The sequence below is a fragment of the Cygnus olor genome, chromosome 1 (assembly GCF_009769625.2).
Source record: "Cygnus olor isolate bCygOlo1 chromosome 1, bCygOlo1.pri.v2, whole genome shotgun sequence".
Taxonomy (NCBI): domain Eukaryota; kingdom Metazoa; phylum Chordata; class Aves; order Anseriformes; family Anatidae; genus Cygnus; species Cygnus olor.
The window spans coordinates 29,390,817-29,416,618 of record NC_049169.1 but is presented as its reverse complement, the minus strand read 5'-3'; the positions used below and the strand labels follow the sequence as shown (position 1 = coordinate 29,416,618).

General features: G+C 39.5%; 1 protein-coding gene across 5 annotated transcripts in view; it reads right to left on the bottom strand.

Annotated features, from left to right (window-relative positions):
- Positions 1-1,698: 1,698 nt before the first annotated feature.
- Positions 1,699-25,802, bottom strand: part of DOCK4 (dedicator of cytokinesis 4) — a 249,294-nt gene continuing 225,190 nt past the window's right edge. For 2 of the 5 annotated variants that reach the window (XM_040550612.1, XM_040550622.1), the window contains 13 exons: positions 25,272-25,358; positions 22,254-22,430; positions 18,618-18,701; positions 16,250-16,369; positions 15,783-15,904; positions 15,393-15,513; positions 14,804-14,885; positions 14,466-14,575; positions 13,183-13,350; positions 10,978-11,050; positions 8,216-8,329; positions 7,257-7,318; positions 1,699-4,825 (listed from right to left, as the gene is read on the bottom strand). In XM_040550612.1, coding sequence (XP_040406546.1) covers positions 4,400-4,825; positions 7,257-7,318; positions 8,216-8,329; positions 10,978-11,050; positions 13,183-13,350; positions 14,466-14,575; positions 14,804-14,885; positions 15,393-15,513; positions 15,783-15,904; positions 16,250-16,369; positions 18,618-18,701; positions 22,254-22,430; positions 25,272-25,358 — 1,746 coding nt within the window. In that variant the 3' untranslated portion in view covers positions 1,699-4,399. The remainder of the gene's footprint in view (positions 4,826-7,256; positions 7,319-8,215; positions 8,330-10,977; positions 11,051-13,182; positions 13,351-14,465; positions 14,576-14,803; positions 14,886-15,392; positions 15,514-15,782; positions 15,905-16,249; positions 16,370-18,617; positions 18,702-22,253; positions 22,431-25,271; positions 25,359-25,802) is intronic. The other 3 variants (XM_040550631.1, XM_040550636.1, XM_040550644.1) reach the window with 2 other exon arrangements.

The window sequence follows — 25,802 nt, the reverse complement described above, 5'->3', positions numbered from 1 at the left end:
TTCTAATAAAAAAAAAAAATCAGGGCTTTAAAAACTCTTTTCCCTTGCAACTTCTCTGTCCTCTGGCTTCTCTCCTCTGGTAAGGCCTTTCCAAGGGGAAAAAACAAAAACCAACAACCCACAACCCAAAGGCTAATAAAATCCTATTTTGTCAGGACTCCCAGCTTCCCTATTGCTCCCTACAGCTCAACCAGCAGTTAAGCTGATATAAAATCATACTACAGCAGCTGAAGGAAATAGATTTGATACTTCAACTCCAGCTAATATTTCTATTTCTCCCACTATTATTTTTCCTGGGTGAGTGAAAACACACTTGCACTAATTATCTAGCTGTCATGGGTTTTCACTACTTTTCATTTGCTTTTTTTCTATCAACTGGTTACCTTTTCCTCACTTCTACCACAGCCTTCCTGAAATAAATAGAAACCCAGGAACAGTGAATTAGAGAGGAGCTACGAACTGTGTCCTTAGCACAAGTCATAACCTGGGTGCGTTTGCCCAGCCGTGCCTGGGAGGCTGGTGTCGTAGGTTGTGTCCTACTGCAGTCTTCAAAGCTATCAGCCTGGTATCACAGGCACACCGAGTTCCTCACGGAACAATCCAACTGAAAACAAAACGAAACAAAACGAAACAGAACAACCCAGTTGCCTCATCAGCAGCCTCATTTTACCTCCCAGGAAGAGTCACGCATCCCGATGCTTGGTGCACAGGTGAGGTAGGCAGCTCAAAACATTTCACATTCCTGAGGCTTGCAAATCTTTGCCATCTCATGGCGAGAGGATTTGGTAGTGTTATTCAAAGCAACTAATCGCAGATGTCTGTATGAGATGCGTGTCAAAAGCTGAACTAGAACTACAGGGAGGAGAAAAAGACAGGTTACACATGCAGAGGGCTTTCTCTTACAGAATCTGGTGGGGAAAGGTTCAAGCTCAGGATCCCCCAGGCTCCAGTGGCGAGCCCCCTTTCACCCTGCCCCAGCAGATGGGGCTTTGCCCTGCCCGGCCCACCAGGGTGTTGGGGTAAAGCCCAGCTACCAGAGGAGCCCTGGAGCAACCAGTGGTGTCTGCTAGCCCCTTGGGTTACTGGCACAACACTGCTGCATGCCTCGCTGCACCCAGCTACGCTCAGACACGCTGCTTTTCGCCATTTACACCTCAAGCATCATCTATCCTGCCGATAGGTATCTTGTAGCTGGGTCACGGGGCTGTTTGAAGACTCCTTTGGACAATTTGCAGGTAAGAAGAAACTGGCAGGGCAGGACGGCAAGGTGCCGTCTTCACACAGAGGAGATCTGCACGTAACTGCTCTGCTCCAGGTAAACTTGGTCATATCCGCGCTACCCTAAAAACTGTATTAGCAAAAGCCAACTTTAGCTTTGTGCTCCTCTCAGGACACGGGCTGTGATCTGCCTTGGGACTTCAGCTCGCTCCCACTTACAAGCAGGAGCTCACTGGGGGACGGGGCTGAACTGTGACATTTGCGAGCCAGCCAGCTGAGCCTGCAGTCGCTTCTGTGGCATCCCAGAGACAGCAGCAGCTCAAACGCAGTTTGAATACACGATCATCCCAACCATTGCAGGTATGTTAGCTAACGCTCCAGCTATTGAGAAGAAACAGCAACTTGTTCTTGTGGGTCTGCTTTTACGAGCTTCTGAATTGCTCACCATCATCCCCAAAGTGACCAAACTACATTTAGGAGTGATGCATACAATTCAAATGAGACCTTTATTTACATTAGGGTTTCAAGCTCTGGATATTGCAACATACATAACAAAATTTCATACTACATTTTTATAGGAAATCAGGTTGAAAAGCTGATCTACAGAATCAATTTGTCAAAACCGGCTAAGCAGAAAATGTGTCAGCTCAGTTTTAGAGTACTCTGTCAATTTTATACCATCTGCTATCATTCAGAGTATTCCCGATGTCATGGTTGTAAAAACAGTGCGCTCATGCAGGTTAATTTACAGTGAACTCTCACAGTGAATTTCACGTTCCTCACTTGTTCAGAAGAGCAGGTCAATGCTCTCCACCTCATCTCACAAAGCAATTAAGGATCCAAATAGGGAGAAAACTAGATCCATCAGGAGATATTTAATAGAAATGCACGTGGATTTAGCAAGACAAGGAGTCAGAACTTAAATTCCATGATAAACTGAATTATAATCTCTCACTCCATAGAAAACAAGTTGTACTGTAAAGATTAATCAAGTCATTTTATTCCAATATTACCATTATGCAGCAGCCAAGACGAGTGTCTAGGTAAACAGAAACTCGTGAAATGTTTTGCTGCAAAGCTGACTTCAGTAACACACACAAATGATAAATTCAACAACTCTGCTCACTGCCAGAAATAAAAAAATGGCTTCAGGAGCAAATAACACTGATTCATACTGTGCTCAAGCACTAGCCAACAAAATCTATTAAACTACACAGGGGGAAAGAAAAACAAAACAAAACAAAAAGAACATACAAAAACAAAAACAAAGCAGCTTTGTTATCTTACGTGTGACACCTTATTTAAATCTCAGCCATTACCTCTTTATATCTGCATAAATATGTAGCCTTCTACACCTTTTATGATGTGGTTACAGACACAAAAATGTTATAGTTGAAAGCAAGAGCTAGCTCAAGGAATTTCAGACTTTGAAATCAGCAAGATACAAAGCTAAAATTCATTTGTTCCTTTTCAAGTTATGAATACTTTCACTAAAACATAAATATTTTAACATATATTAATTTTTTCTGACATTCAAACCTGTAAAGTCAATATGGCAGAATTATTGTTAAAAGCACATATTTACAAATATTCTTTTTTCCATACATAAAGTATTTGGCATAATTATAACAATCTTACTGCATACACAACTGTTCGCTTCTTTTTCACATAATGGTACACTCCTTATTAAAATTTACCAATTATGTACAAAAATACTTGAACATTTATTATAGAAAACCTCTATAACCACCGTCAGCAGCTTGTAACTGCTGAAGGCTTAATTGAGAGAATATAAAAAGTGGTCACTTTCTTCCAGTTAAACTATCAACAAATCAGACACAGCTAAAATCGACATGAGCTTCCCAACAAAAGAGGGAGAATATTTTTAACAGCATGATTTAAAATGCAGTTCATACATCTGTTCCCGAGCACATGTTAAATAGTCAGTAAAAGAAACAGGATACAAAAAATACATACAGAAGGTGCTTTTTTCTTTTTTCCTCTCCACATTCCTACAACTTGGCATTAGCTTTCCAGAGCTCTCCAGATGCCGGTCACTAGCACACAACGTAAGGCCAAACGCCATCCTCCTACAATAGATGATGGTGTCGAACTCGAGCTAAAAAGCAAACCCCAAACCTGACTCCACCGGTACATGCACATCCAAAGAGCTGTTCAGAATCTTGGTAGGTTGTTATCAAATTGTTAATGGCCTTTGAACTCGCTTTTGAAATTTGTTGACAGATATCCAGTAATTCGTGTTTTCTCAAATTAGTTCATTTAGTGAATTGCCCTGGTGCTAGCCAGTGCCGATTCTTGTACACGAATGAAATGAACGTGTTTGTTTGTACCCAAGTAACACACAGACCACATTTTAGGATGAACTCTTAAAAAACAGCAGAGAACCTCCACTGGCAAACTGCTACTTTTTAAAAACAAATCAAAACAAAACCAGTAACTAGAACAATAAAGGTAAATTGCACCTCAAAAAGACAAGGATGCACTGGGTACAGCAATACAATCATGGCACAGAAATCTTATCGAGATTCACCGTTAAGGTGCTCTCCACTGAACGAAATGCAGGTATTTCCCAATCTTAAAAATAACATGAACCAAGTATTTGCTTCAAAAATTCCAAACCACATTCTTGCTCAGTTCTCTGCAGTATAGCTTGCATCATATCTCAGTTTTTCCACAGACATTTGAAATGACCAACCTGTTCAACAGATAAGAGAAACAACTTCCAGCCTACTTGCGGAAACATCCTAGTCTACAGACTACACTTGGTTAGAAAGCGTGCATTTATTTCTAGTAGTAAAGATCCAGTCAGTATATTCCGTGTTTTGTAAGAAGCATTCAGCTAGCTCAGATGAGAGTTGTAGGGTTTTAGATTCAATTTTTTAAATAAAAACAAAGTACAAATAAAAGCATTTATCAGTATTCACCACCATGAAAGTAAAAAAAAGCCTCTCATTCATGCTTCCTGCAATATGTGGCAACCTAAATTAGTAATTTCATTTTAAAATGTGCAACGTAATATTAATCAGCATTTAAAAATTACTGAAAAGAAAAAGTGGGCAGAACATTAAAGTGCCTAACTAAACGCATTTTACCATTTTTAAAAAATACCATGTCCTAAACGGTCACAAATTGGTTGCGATTAAATACAAAAAGTGGCTTCTCATAACTGAGACACTTTTCGCGGCAGAGGCCTGGGCCGGGGAACCTGCTCAGTCCTCCTGCTGCTGTTCTCCAGGTTGTTCGGCCGCACCAGCTGCGGCTTGGGCGGCAGCGCCGGCGGGTCTGCAGCGGGTGGGATGGAGAGGCTGTGAGGTAGAGGAACGGGGCGTTTCAAAGTCCGCTCGTACACGCTGTAAGGTGGCGGGGTTTTGCTTTCTTTTCTCACAGGCTCCTCCGAAACGCTGTAGCTCGGGACAGTCACTGCTTGTTCGCTGCCTTGGCTTTCAAAGCCCGATGTCTCCGACGTGCTACATCGGCTGAGCGAAGAGATGCCGCTGCTGTAGCTCCCCGACAGCACCGGGGAATTGGATATGAGCCCCGAGGAATGATACTCCACTGGAGACGGCGTGAATGACTGCACGGACCCCTGCTCAAATGAAAGGGCATAAGAAGAATTTACCCGCGGTAAAGCAGGGAGAGCATTTCAGCCCCCAGACTGAAAACAGACAGAGGCATTTGCACAGGTTCTGTGGTTTGATAAATGTAAAGCGCTGCATCTCGGTTTTAATTAAGAACCAGTGAGAAACCAATAACGAGCTCGTTTCAAAAGTGCCCAAGTACACCCTAAGCAGTGCTCATGCCAGTAATTAATTTAAGTAGAAGCAAAACTGTATTTAAATGTTATCTGATTATCATCATACTCTGGAAAAATCTGGAAGCCTTTAAAACGAACTCTCGAGTTTCGCAGCTCTTTAAACGAAACACATACCCACGCATCGTGTGTGCCTAGTGGTGTCCTGCCCCCTAATGCCAAAACACAGGACTTGCATCGCATTCAGAGCTGATGCTTCGATCTCTTCTTCAACATCCATTTTCCAAAGCTGTTCTCACAACTTTTAGTTTAGTCACGCGACGAAAAGCACATTTAGGCCGCGGTGTTTGAACTGCAGTTCCTCTGTCCCATCTCCCGGGTGTTTTTCAGACGCACCGTGCCGCTGTGCGTGACCCAAAACACCACCACAGCCCTAGGGACGAGGATCTGGGGGAGGGCAAAGGTTGCAGGCACTGCACCAGCAGCCCTGCGGGTCTGTGGGGAAGGTGAGGGACCAACGGCAGCACCGACAAGGAGCAGAGGCAGAGGCAGGAAAGCCCTACCTAACACCACGGAGCCCTGTTCTAGCGAAGCAAGTTCAGCTAACGCTGTCAGATACTAGAGCACACGTTAAAAGTTGAAAAGGCTTTGCGACATTTCTGATTTTGACTAGAGCAGTCTGAGACAACCTAGATTTAATGGTTTAATGGACAACCTAGATTTAAGAGACTAAAAAAGGAATGGAGAAATCATGTCAAAGACAAATTTCTGACCCCGATTCTTATTAGACTGCCTGGCACCCAGCTGCTCAGCTTTAGGTGGAAGTGTGAGCCATGCAACAGGGGTGAGGAGGGGAGGGAGGGAAAAGGGGCAGAAAGGTACGAGCTGGCTGCACTGACTTTATTCTGTTGAGATAATCTCAGTTATTAGGACTGGATCCACAGCGCCCTGAAAGCAATGGAAAAATATTCATTTGCATCAGTGGGTTTTGTACAAAGACAGTCTTCTCTGGCAGAACCTAACAGTTGGAAAAAAAGCTAAAGATCGAGCCATTCAAGCTATGGAAAAACAGAGCAAGTTTTCTTACAACCTCAGTACATGTTGAAAACATTTCACACGTTGTGGGGATGCTGCTTATTAAATACTTGCTTCAGATTCCGTCCCCCTGTGTGCAAGGAAGCTGCAGCTGCACTCCTATCCACACAAACATCCAGGGTCAAAGTTTTCAAATAAATGACGTAATAGGTTCAAGTTCCAAGAGCGCTTGACACTTGGATTAAGTGACTATAGATAAGACTTAGAAGATTTGCTTTTGTCACTCAGAACAAGAGCAAATATGCGTAAATCCTGCCTGCTTCAATTCAGGAGCTGAGCAGGGGTAAGCACTTAGCTCCTGAAAGCGCTGCAAACTGCTCCTGTCGGTGGTGAGTAACAGTCTAGACACCAAAAGTGTCTGGAAACTCATGGATGCCTGAAGCGAGATCCAGCAACTCTCACAAGTATTCTAGGCCAACATTCCTCTCCTCCCAGGTGGCATTCCAGAGTTTGGCTGTAAAACGCTTAAATTCTGTCCGGGCCTTTAGAAGAAAAGGTTAGGATGAGCTTGAAATACCCCTAAGAACCAGCAGTACTGAGTCAATTCAAGAACGCAGGCCATCGCTCGCCTTTTGTACAATATCCTAATGCTCTGAAGAGCTTCCTCGTAAGCAGCTAGTGGGAAACCTGGCATCAGCGCTCTCTTCAGCACAAGGTGTACCACGGCAATGGGACTACAGGGCACGTGACAGCAAGCACAATCCCTCTGTGTTGAACCTGGTCCACTTTGCAGCCACAAGTGGAAAAGTAACAGGCTCATGGGACAATAAGCAGCAAGATGACTGCAGACTTGCATCTCCTTTTGCCACTGCTGGAGACAGCATTCTGGACTTGCTGGCACTTCTTACGTTTATTTCTTACACTCCATTTTGTCCACTGACTCAGGTGAGCTTGATTACACATGTAAGTGAGAAGTCTAATACTGACAGGCTACAGAGTCTGAAGATTATGTTTCTTACCTGCAGTTTTGAAAATCTTCAGACCTGCTGTGATTGTTATGACTACTTACTTTTTGGATTTTGAATAGGCATATGATAATGAAATAAATATACATAGTTCAGTGTAATGAATGAAAGAGGTAATCCCAAATAACATATTTAACATATATGATCTACCTCACAACACCTACAGTCAGTCCCACAAAGGAAATTCACTTGCAAAAAGACTGTACCTTCATTGGTGATCTGCCAGCGGGAGAAGGGGAAACAGTGGCTATGTGTCTTGCTGGTGACGCTGTAAAGTCAGAAAGATTTCAATGCAGTTTTAGTATTACAATTTTACAATTTTCATTGAGAAATCTTTTTAAATAGATAAGAGATCATTCTACATACAAGCATTATCTCTGGTTCCCTCTATGTATTTGCTCAATAGTTGCAAGTAGTCTTAGAGATTCTGTTTATGTTATTTTTTTTCAGGATTATCTTGCCATACAACCAATGAAATACAAGAAATTTCTGCATCCATCTTTTATTTTATACCACTGTAAATTGGTTTACATCCTACCAAATGATACAGGACTCAAATTAAGTCAGTATTTTCTTCTCCCCTTTTCCCATCCTCCTTTTTTTCTTAAGAATTATATTCTGTATTTTTATGTCAAGTAGGAAAAATGCAATACAAAATGTACTTACTTTAAGGCATAAGGCTAAAACTCCAAAAAGTTTCCACCCCCTTGAGAGCAATTATATTTCTAATACCACTTAAGAAGTCTTTTCTTTAAATGGAAATTAGTCTTTTGAAGGGCAAATTGGTTATAGGAACAGAACTCACGTACTTTCATGATTGCTGTGCATGTGGTAAGATTCTTTTTCTTTAATGATCATTTCCGATTGCTAACCTCTAATTATCATAAGATCAAAAGATTCAATTTGATCATCCTCCCTAGTTACCAGAATGAACTGTCTGAAACTACACAGTCATTAAATGAAGAGGCAGAGTACTGGAAACAGAATGCTACAAAGAAGCCTAATGAGATGAAAATACTTGAAGTTCTACAGCCTTCTATGTAAGTAATCAAATAATAAACTAACGTGCCCAAGAAGCTAAATGTTAGTCAGAGCGGAAAGAATCTAAGCACTCAGGTAAATCATTTTTTAACTGGAGTTTAGCCTGAAATGTCCATTAACTCACCAGTCTGTGCAGGTCTCGGTGGTACAGGAGGAGATATAAGCTTTCCACTGTCTGATGTGTTTCTGGCTTCTTTCCCACTGTCCAGGCTCCAGCTGCTGGGAGTGGTGTTTACAGCTGGAAGAGAATGCAAAAGCTGACACAGGCATCACCACTTTTAGCTGCTACATTCAAGCTCTCTTACTTGCCTTTCTCCACGTGGGTACAAATATGCAGAGTGAAAATGTTAAACAACTGTAACTGCATGCCTGAAAAGCTCTCGTGATTGCATCATCATTTGAAAGGCTCTTAAATAAAGCCTGTCAGTCTCCTGGTTTACCTGACATATGCATCTGGCCCTGGGGTCAATTTAAGATTGTATAGCAGTTTGGACCATCAATAACAGCAGCAGCTGATATAGCACTCTGGTGTACCGCAAATCTCCCACAAAGGGAGATAAGCTTGAAGCCTGTTAACATAATCAGTTTATCTTTGCACCAGACTCCTATTTAAAGGTTTCTAGGTGTAAGAAAACAGCCTACTCATAAACTGTTTCCATTAACTCATTTTATATGCAGAAGGGACTAGAGAAAGAACTCACCAAATTCCAATCAAGATCCCTCAGAAAGCTTTCAGTGCTAACAGCCTTTTGTTGCCTGCATAGGCTACGAACTCAGAAGTGAAAGAAGACGGAAAGAAGGGCACAAAATGGAGAGAGTGAAAATGGGGAGAAATATAAAAGTGTTTGAACAAAATCAAATTAAGAAAATACTATGGATTAACACAATATATATACAATATATATATACGCTGTCTGTATCTGTGGTCCAGAATCCTGCAAATTGACTATCACCTGGACATGTATAAAACTGGCTGTTGTATTTTCTGTGTTACTTTTACCAAATTCCATGTCTTTAACTGAATGATCCCCATAAGGTTTGGAACAGCTTCCATAATGGAACTGGATTATTTCTTGTTATCATACAGCCACTGCTATTGGAAAGAATAAGACAGACACAAAGGGCATTTAACATGGACAGGACACAAACTAATGAAAAATTTGCAATTTTTCTTACACATCCCATAAACAGTGAACAAGCTGCTTCCAAAGAAAACAAACAAACAAGAAATGAGACAAACAAACAAAAAATGAGACAAACAAACAAAAAATGAGACAAACAAACAAACTAGCAGAGGCGAAGAATACCTGAGAGCTTTAAAACCTCAAACCTCTTCCACCAAGTTAAAAGTTTTTCAGGAAGTAACATGAACTCATGCCTTGCTAAGACAGTTTCCTTCTTGTCTGCTAGTGTCATACTTGTGAGGAACCACGTGGAAGGACTTCATGCTCATTTACTAAGACAGAGTGAAATTCAAAGTGCTGCTGCTGAGTGCTGATTGATATTAGCAATTATTGCTATTGTGGCAGCACCAAGAGCTTTCATAAGGACTGGAATCACGCTATACTAGTCTACACCAGACTTAACACAAAAAAACATGAAAAAATATTATTTGTACTGTATCTGTAACAATATTGCTACAGAATAATTGCACATCAGTTGACCCTGAGAATAGTGCACAAAATAATCTGTCTGTTTTCTAGAGGATCATTTTGCCTCTTTATTGCCAGAGTATGCAATTCACTGTTTGCTTTTTATCGTAGGCTGTCACCTAGCAGTGTGGTTTTGCCCTCAGCCTAAAAATGACTTGGCACCAGGCCTGGGTACTTCAAATGCCTGAATCTCTTGAGAAGCCAATTTTTTTCCTTTTAAGTTACCCTAGTAGTCAATTCTTTGGTCTGCTAAAAAGTCTCCTGGAGAGAATACTTTATTTTAACAATTCTGTAATGTACTTGGCTGCATAGACCAATGGAAAAGTTTTGACATTTTCATGTTATTTCATGTTTTTCACTCCTGTGAAAAATTCCACTCTTCATTTTACATCAAAACCTGGACACACAAATATTTATAAAAATCAACTCTTACTGATGAAAATCTGATTCTCGGTCACTTCTTGTTTATAGTATGCTCTTGAAATGTTAGCTTTTAATACATCTATTTTATTGTAGCCTTTATTCAGTGTGCAACAAAGGGTAGCACAATGAAATTATGGAGCATAAAATGCACACAGAGCACATAACAAAATCTTGGCAAAACAACTGTGCCAATAATATTGAATTTCCCCATGCGAAAAATTATAAAAGGCAATATTGTTTATTGCAATTCATAGGTTTCTTTCTTATTTACTTTGATTAGGAAAAAAAATAAAAACACAAATTGATCTTTTCCCTTCCAAAGCGTAACTAAAATCACAGAGACATGTTTGGTAAAGGGAACTTGCAGGTACCAAACTTCATGACTCTGCCCATCTCTTCAGCTTCCCTGTGCCCCAGTCGCCAGAAGTCCATCTTCGCCAGGGTTCAACTCCCTACGCTACTCTAACAAAGCAGGTAGATGCTGAAAGGACAGATCTCACACACAATCTGCACCACCCCTTCCTGTAAACTTAGGGGCCCTTCTGAGTGCAACACTCACTTCAAACAGACACCATTTTCCCCTCTTTTTGGCAGTGCTTTGAAACTTGACAACGTTAGCATGCTTCAGTTAGTGCTTTGAGGCTTGGAGATGACATTATGTGCTCAACAGTTGGCATTCTACAAGAATATGACGTGTGAATTTTCATTGATTCCAAGACTGGGAGGGTGATCTTGGTGGTAGAGGGATGGTCGGGCCAGATGATCTTTGAGGTTTTTTTCCAACCTTAATGATTCTACGATTTCCACTCACCTTTGTCAGGGCCAGGCAGACTGGAATCGCTTCGTGGCAAAGCACCATCTCCAATATGATTAAACAGCATTCTCTGTAAATTGAGAACAGCATGGTTTATGTATAACTGCAATTGTATTTGAGTAGCCTTTGAGAAAACAAATATATTTTTGTTTTTATCCCTACCACACAAGTCTACTTGGAGGTAGAGTGATAAACATCACCTAGGAACATAAATAATTTAATAAAAACACATGTATACAAATAGACTAGTTGTCTGAAAATTGTACACACTCAGTGGGAAGATTATTATATACTGAACTCTGTCAGTTTCCTGCTTCCTGCAAGACAAAATGAGCCTCGTTCTTCAAGTGATATCTGAGTGAGTTACCTTGATAAAGTACTAAACGTGCACGGATAGATTTGCAATAACTTCGTTGCAGAATCAGCATCTGGCCAAGGTGTAGTGTTTGACAACATCCAAGTTATGGCTGTTACCTGTGAAGTTCATAATGTATTATTTCCTACCCTGACTTTTTAGTAGTATCATTCTTGCTTCTCTTGTGGATAAGACCCGATCCACAAGGTATGTTTTTTCTTTCCTTTTCTGAATATTAACTTAAAAATGTCACAGAAAATTTACAAAATTACTTTAAAATTCCACTAATTATTTCTTTTGGCAACATTCAAACAATCAGTGGGTTACTAGTTTATCCTGACAACAGGAAAAAATAATATACAATTAATTCCAATTTTACTTTTTTTTTTTTTTTTTTTAAAGGGAAGATCAGTGAAATCCAAACCTATCAAACCCTATTCTCATATCTCCTCCCAGTGTTCATAGAGGCCCTGTGCCAGGTTGCTGAGACACTACACCATGGTTCCACGCAATGGCAAACCCATCTCCAGAGCAATCATCGTAGATCTGTTGCAGCACCACGTTTCAGAGTGAAGAATAAATACAGAATCACAGAATCCATGCCCTATTCGACTTGATTTAAAGCATCTTGTGAGTGAATGTATTGGTAGACTTTGACACAGACTAGGTTTGCCCATCTGTGCTGTGCTCATCACGCAGGATCAGGCATTATCTTTTTTCCTGGAGTTACCATTAAACTGAGGAGGTGTAACTATGTGTGTATTCTAATGTGATAAAAATGCGATCATATGTTCCTGCCTAGTCTGGATCAAATGTTCGCTATGTAGCAAGTTTGCAGTATTTTAGGATTTGGTGGGCAAGTGTAGCGCTACTGCTGAGGTCTGTCTTCTGTTGTGAAGGTAAAGAGCGAAAGCTGAAAAAGCAACTGAAATTGGGGGAGCTAAAAGTGGCAAAAGCTGCATGAGTTACAGAGAAATGAGGACATGCTGAAACAATGGCACATAAAACCATATGGAGGAACAAGAGCAATCACAGGATGTTTAATGAGTTGCAAAAGAACCAAATATGTGAAAGCCAAAAAGCTCTAGTTCGAAGAAGAATAGCACAAAAACTAAGGAACCAGTCAATGACAATAGACATTCACCCTCAGTGCATGGAAGAAGCTAGAGAGACATTGTACAATTACTCAGTCAGAGATCAAAAAGCAATCAGAAACGGATGTTGACAATGCAGCTATACATAGAGAACCTTGAGCAGCAATTTCAATGAAGGATCAGATGCAGTATTGCTGTGGTCCAGTTCTACTCAATCCATCAAACTTCCTTAAAAGAGGTAGCTACAGCCTGAAAGGACTGGATTTGGACTTGAAGAGCAGGAATTTGCCTGTGCATCTCATGCTTCCAGGTTGAAAAAATATTGTGAAAATTGCATTCGTTAAGCCATAACAAAGACATTCATAAATGGGTGGTCCTTTCCTCATTAATGTAGTGTGAAGCTCCAACCAAAACTGTAAAAGGTAACTTGTGTTAGAATAAAAATAGAAAGTACAAGGAAAAACTTGAGCATCTAAATTCTAATGAGAGTTGTGGGTATCTCCAAGATATCTCCTTACAGTTGTTGTGAGGATTTCTTTTTTCCCGTCTTCTTCATAATGTAGAGAACCAGAATTTTCCTTCTGATCACCGTCCATTTTTACTGCTCAGGAAATACAGCACCAGAGGAAGAAACTGCACCTTTCCCCAGAAAGATATATCCTCATTTATAGTTATGAGGGCAAAAAGAAACTGTCAGACCTTCTCATCTTTGAAACATGCTTCACTGTATAAGCAAGTTAATTTTCTACTTACCCTCTCTTGGGACACTGAGGGTAGAGACAGATTGGGAGATTTTGCTGCCAGGCGAGTCTCTGAGTGAGTGGGGACTGGGCCTACGAGCTCCTCAGCCTCCCTTATCGAATCTCGGGTAGAGTGGGGAACAGAAGTCACATTCCACTTGGCAAAGCAAGAGTTTGCAGTCTGGGAGTAAAAACGGGATAATTTTTCTTTGCGGCAAGCTGTAAAACCGCGTTATTTAAAGAACATCTCCTGGTCTTTCCTGTACACTGGTTTGGCTCCACTACCAGTGAGAAAGTGCCCAATAGATACATCAGTAAGTAGCTACTGAGGACTGTTGTTAAGTCTGGCTAAGCTTCAATACTAGTTCTCAAGCCCTCAGGTAATAATAGCATGAGGGCTTAAACAAGAAGATGAAAAAATTCAGACAATTCAGTAACTCAACGAGCAAGAGACAAGAATGCAACAACTAAAGAGAAACCAACAAACCATTTCTAAAATAAAGGATCCTGAACTACCACATCGTATTTTATCAGAGGCAAAACTTCTGGTGGAAACGAGAATTACTGTTGAAAAGAGGGACTTTCACAATATACTTCTGTTCTCCTCTTTCTCATCTTCAGCAAGATGTGCATAGTGTGATGGTGTGGACTGAAATAGTGACTATATTAAAGGAAAGTGCTTTAGGAAACCAGGTCCATTCAGAAGAAAAGATGAAATAAGGATTCAAAATTGGCTAGCTCACCAAGCCCATTTTGCATTTCAGGTAATTCAGAAGATACAGATTGTATACAGACCTATGTAAGAATAATTTTAAGGTAAGAACTCAACTCATTCTTTCATCTGGAGTGACATAACATCTTTTCTGAAACTCCACTGAAAATACGAATTGCCACATGGACTGGGTTATTATCTCACAGTGGCTAGGATTAGCTATTTCAAAGAGATTAAGGGGAGGTCAACATGGATAACTGCTAGGATAACTGTTAGTTTTTCCATTTTTCTTCTTCTCTAGATTGAATAAATATTGCTGTTTTAGACAAGCATGTTATGCGATCTGGTAAGTCTTTGCACCTCTCACTCCGGTGAGTAAATATCAAAACCAGATCTAACCCCATAAAAGGAAGCAGAAATGTGATCAAGTACAGTGCATTCTATTCACACCTCTTTCATGTGTGCTAAGCTATTATTTATTAAAATATATATATATCATAGCAGTGAGCAGACAAAATCTGCTCAAAGTTCAAGTGCCTTTAATGTCATCTTAACTTTAGGGGGCCTCCCAGAAAGTTTCCTACCTGTGAGGTTTCTGAAGAAGTAGGGTAGATGGCACTGCAGGGCCTCTCTCTCGGGGACAAGCAAGAGTTATCTCGGGAATGCTTATGTTTGTCAGACAACAGAGGAGAGGCTACAATATAAACGTGTCGTGATTAAATACACACACTGATATTCAGACATTTCAATTCTCTAAGGCTATTTATGACAAAGAAATCCTCTGCTACCAATAATTCTCATTCCTCAAAAAAATGGCCAAATTCAATGTCTGGTGACATTGTGCAAAAATTATTTAAGGATTCAGCTGTGCAACATATCAAGAATCATTTAATTCAGTTTACCACACGAGATGAGCACTGACCTCTGGCACTGGATGGAGCAGAACTGGTCACATTAGGTGAAGCAGAATGAGTAGAACTCAGACTTGAGGTAGATGGACTAGGCTGTGTTCAGAAGAGATGGTGGTGTTACCACAGCACACTTACTACTTCGGAAAGCAAAAGTTTATAATACATTTCACTAAAACTTTTTTCCTAAAATAAAGAACTAGTAACTTGCTGTAGTAGCTTTTCAGCAAAACAGTATAAAGAATGTTAACGTAACTACACAAAAAGATTTAGTACAATATTGAATAAATAGAAATACAATTAATATGTTAAAATATTACGTCACTGTGACTACTGGACAGAAATGTCTAAATAAGGTCAGATAATTTTGCAAAGTGAATTGATTCTTACTAATTTGGTCAAAAATTCATACTCCAAGTTTGGAAGAAACAGTTACATAAGAATTGTCCTTCGTAATTTAAGGAGGTTAACAGCCCATGTAAATATTTGTTTTAAAAATGTATCAGCAGTGACTTTTAGATTTCTGAATGGAATAATAGAAACATCAATTTAAAAGTAACTTCACAAGAAAAAAATGGTTTGAAGAATGACAACAATTTGTACCTGCATGTTAAAAACTTCATCGGAGCTTTCTGATTGCCCAGTGATATTGCTGACTTCAGCAGAAGCTTGGGATGACAGTGATGAGGATGAATACCGATTGACAGCTGGGTAACTCAGGGGACTATTATGAAAATAATGAAATACAAAATGGTTAACTCCAGTTGCCAATCATAATTTTTCATGTGAAAACAGCACATGACATTAACCTCTACAATTTAATTTGAATTTGTTGGTGAGGGAGGAGGGGGAAGAGAGAAAGTGAGAAGCCTGAAGATTCATGCCTGAAGATACTTCAGGCTGACCTTAGAGGAAGGAAGTGTGCACACAAAATATTCTATGGGTCATCTTCCATGAGGAACAACATTAACAGCTTTTATTAATTTAACTTGCCTGCGTCGCGGTATTACCCGGGCACCATCTGGACTCATAGAAACAGGTATTGAATTTCGGCACACGCGAGGGCTTCCATTTGGGAAATGGATAGGGCTAGCTTGCACACATGCAGAAAATTCCTGCAAGTTGTGAAAAGACTGATTACAATGAACATAACATCATTTTGTGACACACAGATATTCATTTGAATAGTTACAGCTGTATTTTAGATCAGCCTCATCATTAGCAAGAAAAACATTTTAACTTTTTGTTGATGACATTTTCCCTTTAGTAAAACATGAATATTTTTCTCTGCACTGCATGGAAAGTTTATGAACTTTACCTTTGCTTTGTCATACTGTAATACAACAAGATGTAATGTGGACAAACAACCAAAAGATGTCACTATATGTTGCTTACGAAAAGTAACAACCATTAATGCAACTAGACTGTCTCCTGGTTCATCTCTGCACCTGCTCATGTACCTGTATTCCCAAACTGGACTTCATCACAAAGAACTGATCCACCAGCTTTTTGTGCAAAGGCCTCATGTCCTGGGGCACAAACTTCTCGTGCACTGCTAAGCCAAACTCCAAAATCTGGGCCTGCAGATGAGACAGTAGGAAAGAGGGGAAAAATATTTTTTGATCTGTTTTCCTTACACTTTCATCTTTTGAACGACCAACATTTATGATACTAATAAAAAAAAAATTAATGAAATGCATATTGTATTAAAATAATTTATTTACAACCCTGAGAGAACTGTAATCAAACCAGGCCTAAGACAAAAAAGGGACACACAAGACTATTTATGCCTCTTCCTATTTTACTACTTGATTTTCCAAAAGATTTGGCTTACGTGAATTCAGTTCTAATCTAAGAACTACTACAGATAATGTAGTGAAAAATCTGGCTAGATGGTAACTGTACAAAGGAGCAGTCCTAAGCCCTAAATGAAATGAGAACAGTTATCATAAAAAACATGAAACAGAACAGCAATAACCACATCAACCTGAGACCTTGGAATATATTTTCTGTGAAGTCCTTTGTTCTCTGCTCTATCTCATTTCCACAGAGACCTCAGTAAGCAGTGGCTTTATGTATATCCCCAGTGTAAGGCCCAACAGGCTTCAGAATAACCTTGCTAAAACTCCCATCTTGCTCAAATTTAGTCACAGGAATATAAAATATTGAATTGGTTAAGTGGTGAGTCAGATAAATCTGAATGTCAAAACAAAATAGTTATACTGTGCTGTAATATCTTTGGATGAGAGCTACTGCCGATGTTTTGAATCGGCCTCTCGGGGGCAATGCAGCTGCACAGCATCACTGACCCCAGTTTATAATCCCAGCTCGTGTATCCACACACTGAGCCAGCCTGGCCCTTCTGAATCCTTTGTGTTTTCTGTTAAATCACCTGTGTGCACCAGACAGGTTTTAACTGAAATTGCTTGGAATTCACATTTTGTCATGGGAATTTACTAACTCTTATTTTTAAATTCTAAGGGTTAGTAAGATTAGCTATAGCTTGAAAAACTGAAACTGTGATGTAAAGTTAATATACGTTATCTAAATTTAACTAAAATGAGCCCAGTGAACCTGTTCTGGTTTATACTCCCTGAGGATCTGTCACTTTGGCTGATCTGACCAAAAGATACCACAACACTGATGAAAAACTGAATTTCTATCTTGCCAAATTCCAATACCTTTTCATCCTGAGCTGGCAAGAAAGTTTGAAATTTCAAAATGCTGCATAGAGCAAAGATACATCAGTCAGTTAAAAAAGCTGAGATAGTAGGATAAATCGATTAAAATAATTTGTTTCAGGATTTCCAGCCCTTTTATACATAATTCCCCTCTTTGTTAGCCTCCCAGTGATTTCTGCAGTAGCTTTTGAGCTACTGTAGATATGAGTTGTTGCTCAGCTCCCACTCTCATCTGTAAACCCTGCTCCTGGACTGAATTATAGGGCTTAGGTCTCCACATCCTGGCATTTTCTTCAATTTCCACCTTGCAAATATTTGATTTATTCATCATTCCTAAAAATGAGACTATTTTGAATTTAATAATTTGGCTTATTCCTTAACCAAATCAGCATCTAAGGATACTTTTACCTTCCTCCTGCTTTGTTGAAATAAAGGAAAACAAAGGTCAAACAAACAAACAAAAAAAAGAACAAAAAAACAGCCTCCAAACCCACAAACATATGAAAAATATTATATAATGTAATAAATCAACTTCTAGAACCCGTATTTTCCTTAAATTCATCAAAATCTATGCAGAACATTTATCTTTAATTTATTTATTTATTTTAGCAAATTCTACAGGAATATTCATGATGTAAAGACCACAGTAAATAGGAAAAATGAAGAAATAATACAAAAAACATGTAATGAATAGAATATTCCACTGTGCAGAATTTCTTCCCTTTTGCTCTTATGATAAACTTTGTTGTAAAAATAATGTCTATTCTGTACTAGTGGTAAACTGCAATGTACAAATATTTGGTTAAGCCATCAAACCTTTTAGTGAGAATGTTTATTCTGTAGTAGCGGTAAAATATGTTGTGCAAATATTTGCACATGATCATCAGAAGACAAAAAATTGGCTCTTGTTCAACTTCTAATTTAGAATAGTTTGAATAGATTAAGATGATGATGAAAGGGACTAGGGAGCATATATTAGCATGACCTGGAAACCTGCTTATATAGGAAGTTGCTGTCTAATTCAGAAAAATACTACAGACCACTAAGCAATTACTAACCTCTGAAATTTAGTATTTTATTTGGGGACATATCACTTTAGCTAGAACAGCTGAGCAGGCAACCTAGCCATTTTTTACCCCCACTTTACCTGCTCGAGCATCAGCTCTCTCAAGCGCGTAATCTTCTCTCCATCCTCTGGATGGTTCAAAACATATTCTTTGATAAAGAATGCCTAAAGCAGAATAAAATCATAAAAGTAATGTAAAAAAAGTAGAAGCAAATGACTTTTTAAAAACAAAACAACACAACAGTTTCTTCACGGTATTTTTGAAGCAAAAGCTCCTTTTCCAATACAATAGAAGATGCTAAATAATGCTAAATAATTAATTATTCATTTCGGCATTGCTGGAGTATGGGCAAATAAAATGAACCCATTCTTTAAGTGTAATTCAATCAGTTGTTCAATATCCTGGACAGATTACGAATCAAATTTGGAAACCTGATTTCGAAATCATAGTTGAAACTAAACATCTCTTCCTCACTTATTGTGACATAGAAGTTTCAAATAATTGCAAAGATTTAGGCAGAAATTATTTTCATACTAGGAGGTTCATTATCCGTTAAATGTAAAGATACCTTAAGAACAACACATAATTTTATGCTGTTACATGTATTGGAGCTGTGACAGAATCCTTTTCATTCTTAATATGATTAAAGTTTGAAAGAACTCACAATGATTTCAAAACGAAATGTTCAAAATTTCAAAAATCACAATGATTTCAAAACTTCAAAAATACACACTTTTTTCCACTACAGGAGCATCTGATAAACATCCATGCGTGTTAATGAGCTTATATGACTTTCCATGCCATCTTCAACGCTTAAATAGCACCAGCCATAATACCCTGAAGTCATTTTACCTACCAGCAGTAGCCTGGACATAGCAGTCACCTTTTTGTTCATGGTTGTATCTTCCTTACCATGGCACCTATCCTACACTGCAAAGGGATTACATTGAATTTACAACACTGCTTGGCTCTACTCTATAAAGAAAATGCCCAGCTGCTCCTTTGAGAGATTTATGGACCTTCTCAGAAGTGCATTTGTCACAAAAGGTCTCCGTTTGCATACCTATGTACACATAGTTTGCTTTCCACAGAGCGGAGAGGACAGTAGTTGTTACTCTGTGCTCTGTTTTCCACTTGTGTTAGAGATTCTCTCATACACCACTTACATCCACCCTCCATACAACTTTAGCTGTTAAAATCTTTGCTATGCATAATCATTTGTAAATATAGGGAAGGGTGGAGCTGGAGATTAATATACCCCTTCCTCTGACAGTTCCAAAATCTCATGCTGTGGCAACCCATAACAAGGAAGTGCTGAGACCTGTCCAGAAAATGCTGACACTGTAGTGAAGAGTATTTATTTCACATGGCCCTCTCACTGCAGATAAGTCAACATGAAGTCTTATAAGTCTAAACTGTAGAAAGGAGACCTCTGATACTTGCTAAAATCCCAAACCCCAAACTTCTGTCAGCTGATTTTTTTCCCTCGTCTAAAATCTTAATATTTTTTCAATATCAAGCAGGTGGTGTCTCAGTAGTTTTGAGCTGAGAGAGAACTGCAAGAGCTGTAATATGAGTCAGAGATATAATACTCTAACTTTAAGCAAAATCTCCAGTATTTTAGAAGAAAAAAACAAAACCACCAGAATTTGACTAAATCCAGTAACAGTCTTGGAACTGGTGGTTTCCAATAATTAAGCATGAAAGTGTCTCTACTCTATTCCTAGCATATGCAAAGGAGCTTAAAGAAATGTATGTTATAGCATAAAGTGCAATCTGAGAGGTGTTAATGGGCACAAAACACACTTGATGCTTTTTAGTGTACAGAAAGGTTTTGCATAACTATTACTTCTCTAGATTTTCTTGGGATCTGCTCTGTACCAAAACCAGTGAAAGAAATGGTACTTCTAAGAGATGCAATATCAAGGGCAGAGTGATTAGAGATGAATCTTCTTTATCCCATCAGGAGAGAAGAAGAAAGAAAAAATAAAAAAAAAGAGGGCAGAATCAAGAAGGCAGCAGTTGGCCAAAATACATTATTTGCTGGGTCTTCTATGATTTAAGCTGGGAAGCTGCCAAAAGGGAAAGAGTATCTGGAAAGACACAGTTAAACTTACCTTAAAGACAACATGCTCCAAGACTGACTGGGTTTTGTACAGGGGAGAAGGCTAAAGCAAGCAAACCATATGGACAGAGAAAAGCACTTACAGAGGACAGAAAAGAAGGAAGATAGAAAGGAGGTGAGAAATGGCAAAACAGCAGGAAAACATATAAAGACTGAAAAGGGAATATGAAAAGAGAGCAAAGGTGAAGAAAAAACCACACAAATCTCACAGCCAGTACTATCAGTTTGGGCATTTAAAACACAAATTGGTGAAATGTAAATGTGTAATATCCTATTTTAGATAGTGAAAGAGAGAGAAATGGGTAAAGGACAGAAGGGAATCAAAAACTAAAAATGAAGACTACCTAGGAGATCAAGAATTGAAGCTAAGAACAGTAAAAAGAATGGAACAAGCTAAAACCTTTAATACACTCCTGAAGAATGGGGACAGCCGTGCAGAGACATCTGGCTAGCTCTGACCAAACTCAGATACTACTAATTCAAACCAGACATAGCTCTGACATGACTCTATTGCTCCAGGGACTACATTAGTGGTGCTTCGCTATGCTAAACAGCTTTGTTGTCCTTTTTGTTTAAAGGCAGCTGGGAAACATCAAACATGGTATTGCTTTGCTTTAGCCTCCCAGCTTTCATAACGCTGCAGTATTAATGACAGGTTCTAACATTATAGCAGACTCAAATCTCTTGTCGTTTAATTTAGGTGCAGTTTTATCAAATTTACCACTGTTGACTGAACACCAAATCTTGTAGCCTTTGACACAAGTGGATAACTACTCAACTTGACATTTTAAATGCAAAAGGAACAAGTAGTCAATTCAAGTATTTCATAAGACTAGTAAGAGAAACAGAGAGATCAAGCTGAGCTGAAAAAAAGTAGTCCTTTCTTTCTACTGCAGTTTCAAAATCCCACATAACTTCATGAAAATATAGCATCCCAAAATGTAAGCTTTCTTAAGGTGATTTAGAGATGATAATAATCAGGAACAACTTCTGGGGACAAATCTAGTACTGAAGTAAAAGTTTGGACGTTTTTGAATAATATGTTTTACAACTCACTAGATTTTTCCAGAAAATGGTTTTGATCAAAAATTTGGGAGAAGCAGAAGAAGGATGTAAAAACAAACAAACAAACAAACAAAAAAAACAATTCTATGAGGTGAATTCATTTGTTGTTAAAAACTATGTCTCTTAAATCAAAACATCAGCATACAAAATGAAATGTGCTGGTTGGCCAGAAGTACCTCCAGACGTGGGGTCAGGGTGTACATATTATAGCAATACAGTTAGAACTAACTGTTTCTAAAGCAAAATAATGATAAAGAAAAGCATTAGCCACTAAAGAATGCAAGTGTTTGTGAAATTGTTTGTCAGCGGAATGTGTTTATAGAGCTATCTGCACCAAAACAGTTGTTTCAATAAAACTATAGATATTTAACATCAGCTCACCGTAAAATAACTGTAATTAAAAGTATTATTGATACAATAGTTTCTGTCCTAAGCTTATACAGAGGAACTGCATCTGTACAGACAAAGATTCAGAAAGAAGCTACCACATAACGGGTTGTTAATAAATACAAAATAAATTGCTTACCTCTTGGTATCTAGCAACACCACCATTAACTGCTGCATCAATGACCCCATTTAGACACATTGTGAGAGGGTTAATGTTTTGCATCTGTCGAGTTTGACACTGACTGATCAATGTTCTCAGCTGCTGGTTCTTATTTTCTAAAACTTCAATGGCATTCTCAAGGGGACTCATTTCCACCTGAAAAAGAAGTGAGGAAAAATTGCAAACATGCTTAATCCTCAGTTAAAAGATGAAACAAATTAAAGGTAATTTTCGTTGATTTCTAAACCTGAAAACAACATCATTCTATGCTCTAGTGTGTTGGGGCTGAAAAAGTTCTCTCTCATCTGGACAACACTATAAAACATATGAACAGAGAGAACTAATTTTATCAAGTAATCAAGGACCAAAGCAAACAACACTCTCTAGTAGATTTATTATCTGACACTGGGAGAATGCTCACCACCTGCTACAAAATGCACACACATCAACATGTAGTGAAACTGCTGGGCTTTGGGGCTATTTTTGGACTGTCCTTGGTAACCTTACCTAATCTGGGGTGAGATCAGTGTATTGGGTTTAAGTGGCAAAGTTTTGGTAGCGGGGGCTGCAGGGGTGGCTTCCATGAGCAGAGTCCAGAAGCTGCCCCATGTCAGATAATGGACAGTTTCAGCTGGCTCCAAAGGGACCTGCCGCTGCCAAGAACCAAGTCAACGAGCAAAGTTGTTTGTGCCTCTGTGAGAGCAGATTTAAGAAAGGGAAAAAAACGGCTGCACAACAGCAGCTGGGAGAGTGAGGAGTGAGAACCAGCCCTGCAGACCCCAAGGTCAGTGCAGCAGGAGGGCAGGAGGTGCTCCAGGCACACAGCACAAGTTCCCCTGCGGCCTGTGGAGAGGCCCCTGGTGGAGCAGGCTGTCCCCCTGCAGCCCATGGGTCCCACATGGAGCAGATCTCCACGCTGCAGCCCCCCCGTGGAGGAGCCCCCGGTGGAGCAGGTGGATGTGGCCTGGAGGAGGCTGCGGCCCATGGAGAGCCCCCGCAGGAGCAGGCACCGGGCCGGAGCTGCAGCCCGTGGAGAGGAGCCCCCGCAGGAGCAGGGGGTCTGGGGGGAGCTGCCGCCCGTGGGGGACCCGTGCTGGAGCAGTTTGCTCCTGGGGGATGGACCCCGTGGTACGGAGCCAGGTGGGAGCAGTTGTTGAAGAGCTGCTGCCTGTGGGCAGCCCCCACAGGCTCAGCTGGGGAAGGACGGCATCCCGTGGGAGGGACCCCACGTGGAGCAGCGGCAGAGAGGGACCATGAGGGAGTGGAGGAGACAAAGCATCAGGGACTGACCGCAGCCCCCATTCCCCCTTCCCCTGTGCCGCATGGGGGGAGGACATAGAGGAGGGTGGACGGGGGGAAAGTGTTTATTTTTTTGTTGTTGTTTTGTTTGTTTGTTTCTCACTGCTCTAGCTTGTTAGTAATGGGTAATAAATTTTATTAATCTCCCTATGCTGAGTCTGTTTTGCCTGTGATGATAATTGTTGAGCAATCTCCCTGTCCTTACCTCAACCCTTGAGCCCTTTTCATTTTATTTTCTCCCCCTTTCCCTTTGAGGAGGGGGAGTGAGAGAACAGCTGCGGTGTAGCTCAGCTGCCCACCTCATTAAAACTACCACAGTCAGAGCCCTTCACCTTGCTTAAGGGCACAGACCAGAGTTTAAGTTTGGGTGAGCTAGTTCACACACCCAATGTAAAGTCAACAGCTAGACGTTATGGGTGAGGAGTGTGAATGCAGGCTTTGAGATAAGATGATAATCAAGTTACAGTTAAAGGCAGTCATTGAACAGAATGTGCCTGTCTTCTCAAGAGCACGAGGAAGCTTTACTCACTGTTGGCATGAACTGCAGGAAAAGCAAAAAGCAGAGAGATGGGAAGAATAAAGGCCTGCAGTTGCTGTAATTTACCAAAACATACAAGCACAAATCTGAGTCACAGTCCACAACACGCCCAGAAAAAATTATTAGAGTTAACTGTAGGAAATGGTGATTATAATAGTAACACAGTAACTAACTGAGGTGGTTCTTCTATTTTTCATTTTCCATGTAGTAACTAGATTGGGGTCATATTAACCTAGTAAGGACTTAATAGGAATCAACTAACAAAACTTCTCATGTCACACACAATTTTTTGATTTTTACTAATTTCCATTTTTAGTCTTCTACAGAAGAGTATCAGGACGGTGAACAAATAATATTTTGTTGCTATTATAAAAGAAAAACACAATAGATTTTTAGAGAAAATCCGTTGTACAACAGTATTCCTATATTTAATGGAATTATTGTATAACTGGCTTTGACGGAAAGGAAAGCAGTTGCAGGTGTTATATTCCCTGGTTCAACAACTGACCAAATTATTTAGAGATCTTTATATTAGGAGCACTCCTCAGAATGCATATGAAAAGTATTTAAGGATTTTCTAAGAAATAAAACAAGGAATTAAAAGAAATTATAACGTATCAGTAACAGATTGGTACTTTAGAACCTATTGCTGCAAGTCATACGTAGGCATGCTTCTGTGCCCATGCTGAGAACTGGTAACTTCCACAGAGCTCCAGGCAGACACAGAGATATACCCACATGGAATTTATTATAGTACAGGAATTTGGAGAATGCTTGCATTTCAAGAATACTGGAAGCAATGTTAAGCTACAGATATTCTAAGTCTTAAACGTTATGTCATGCTGAGTTTTAAGAAAGAAATTTGCTAACATTAAATGTTGCCTTTGTCTATGTTCTGACTCCCTGTTACTGTTCACAACTCCTTTTTCCCTCAACTGTTAAAATGAATCCTAAGGGTGGTTCTTAATAATACTTTACAGGGTAAGAGGAACTGGACAACTCAAATTATTTACTACTTTGTAAATAATTTTGTTGTAGCTAGCTTGAAAACTTTTAAAAGAAATTAGATCTGGGTAATTAATCTTACAGTACTTTTCAAATAACATATAGATAAGGAAGTAAACCAACACAATACATATTGCTGTCAGTCTCATACTCACTACTTCACGTTTTTCCACTTCGAACCAACGGGAGATTCCAGGTAAACTCTGCACCAAGATCAGTGTGGTTCTCTCCACCCATAGGCTCTACAATATGAAAAATCAATTTTTACCCCTAATTTGCCTCTAGAATTTTCTTAATTATGCACAGTTTTATTTGTGAATATCTCCATCTAAGAAACCGTATACATTAAAAAAAAAAAAAGTATTAGCTTCCAAGTATATACTGAAATGTCCATCCTAGAAGCCTATGACTTCCACTTTTCTCCTTACTTTCTAGGATTTGCTGCTATGCAGTAATTTCTGCTGGTTCTGCACTCTTAAACAAGGTATTATTCTACATTATATATTGTTCCCTCATCTCTAAAAGTCACTCGCAACTAAATTAGCATTTTGATATTTCCTTTCTGAGATAACAAGCGAGAACAGGGAGAGTTCAGAAGCAGAACAGCTTACACCAGCTCTCCTCTGTGAAGTCTATTTTGAGATTCCAAAATGCATGGCCGATGTGATACTCAAATACTATTAAAC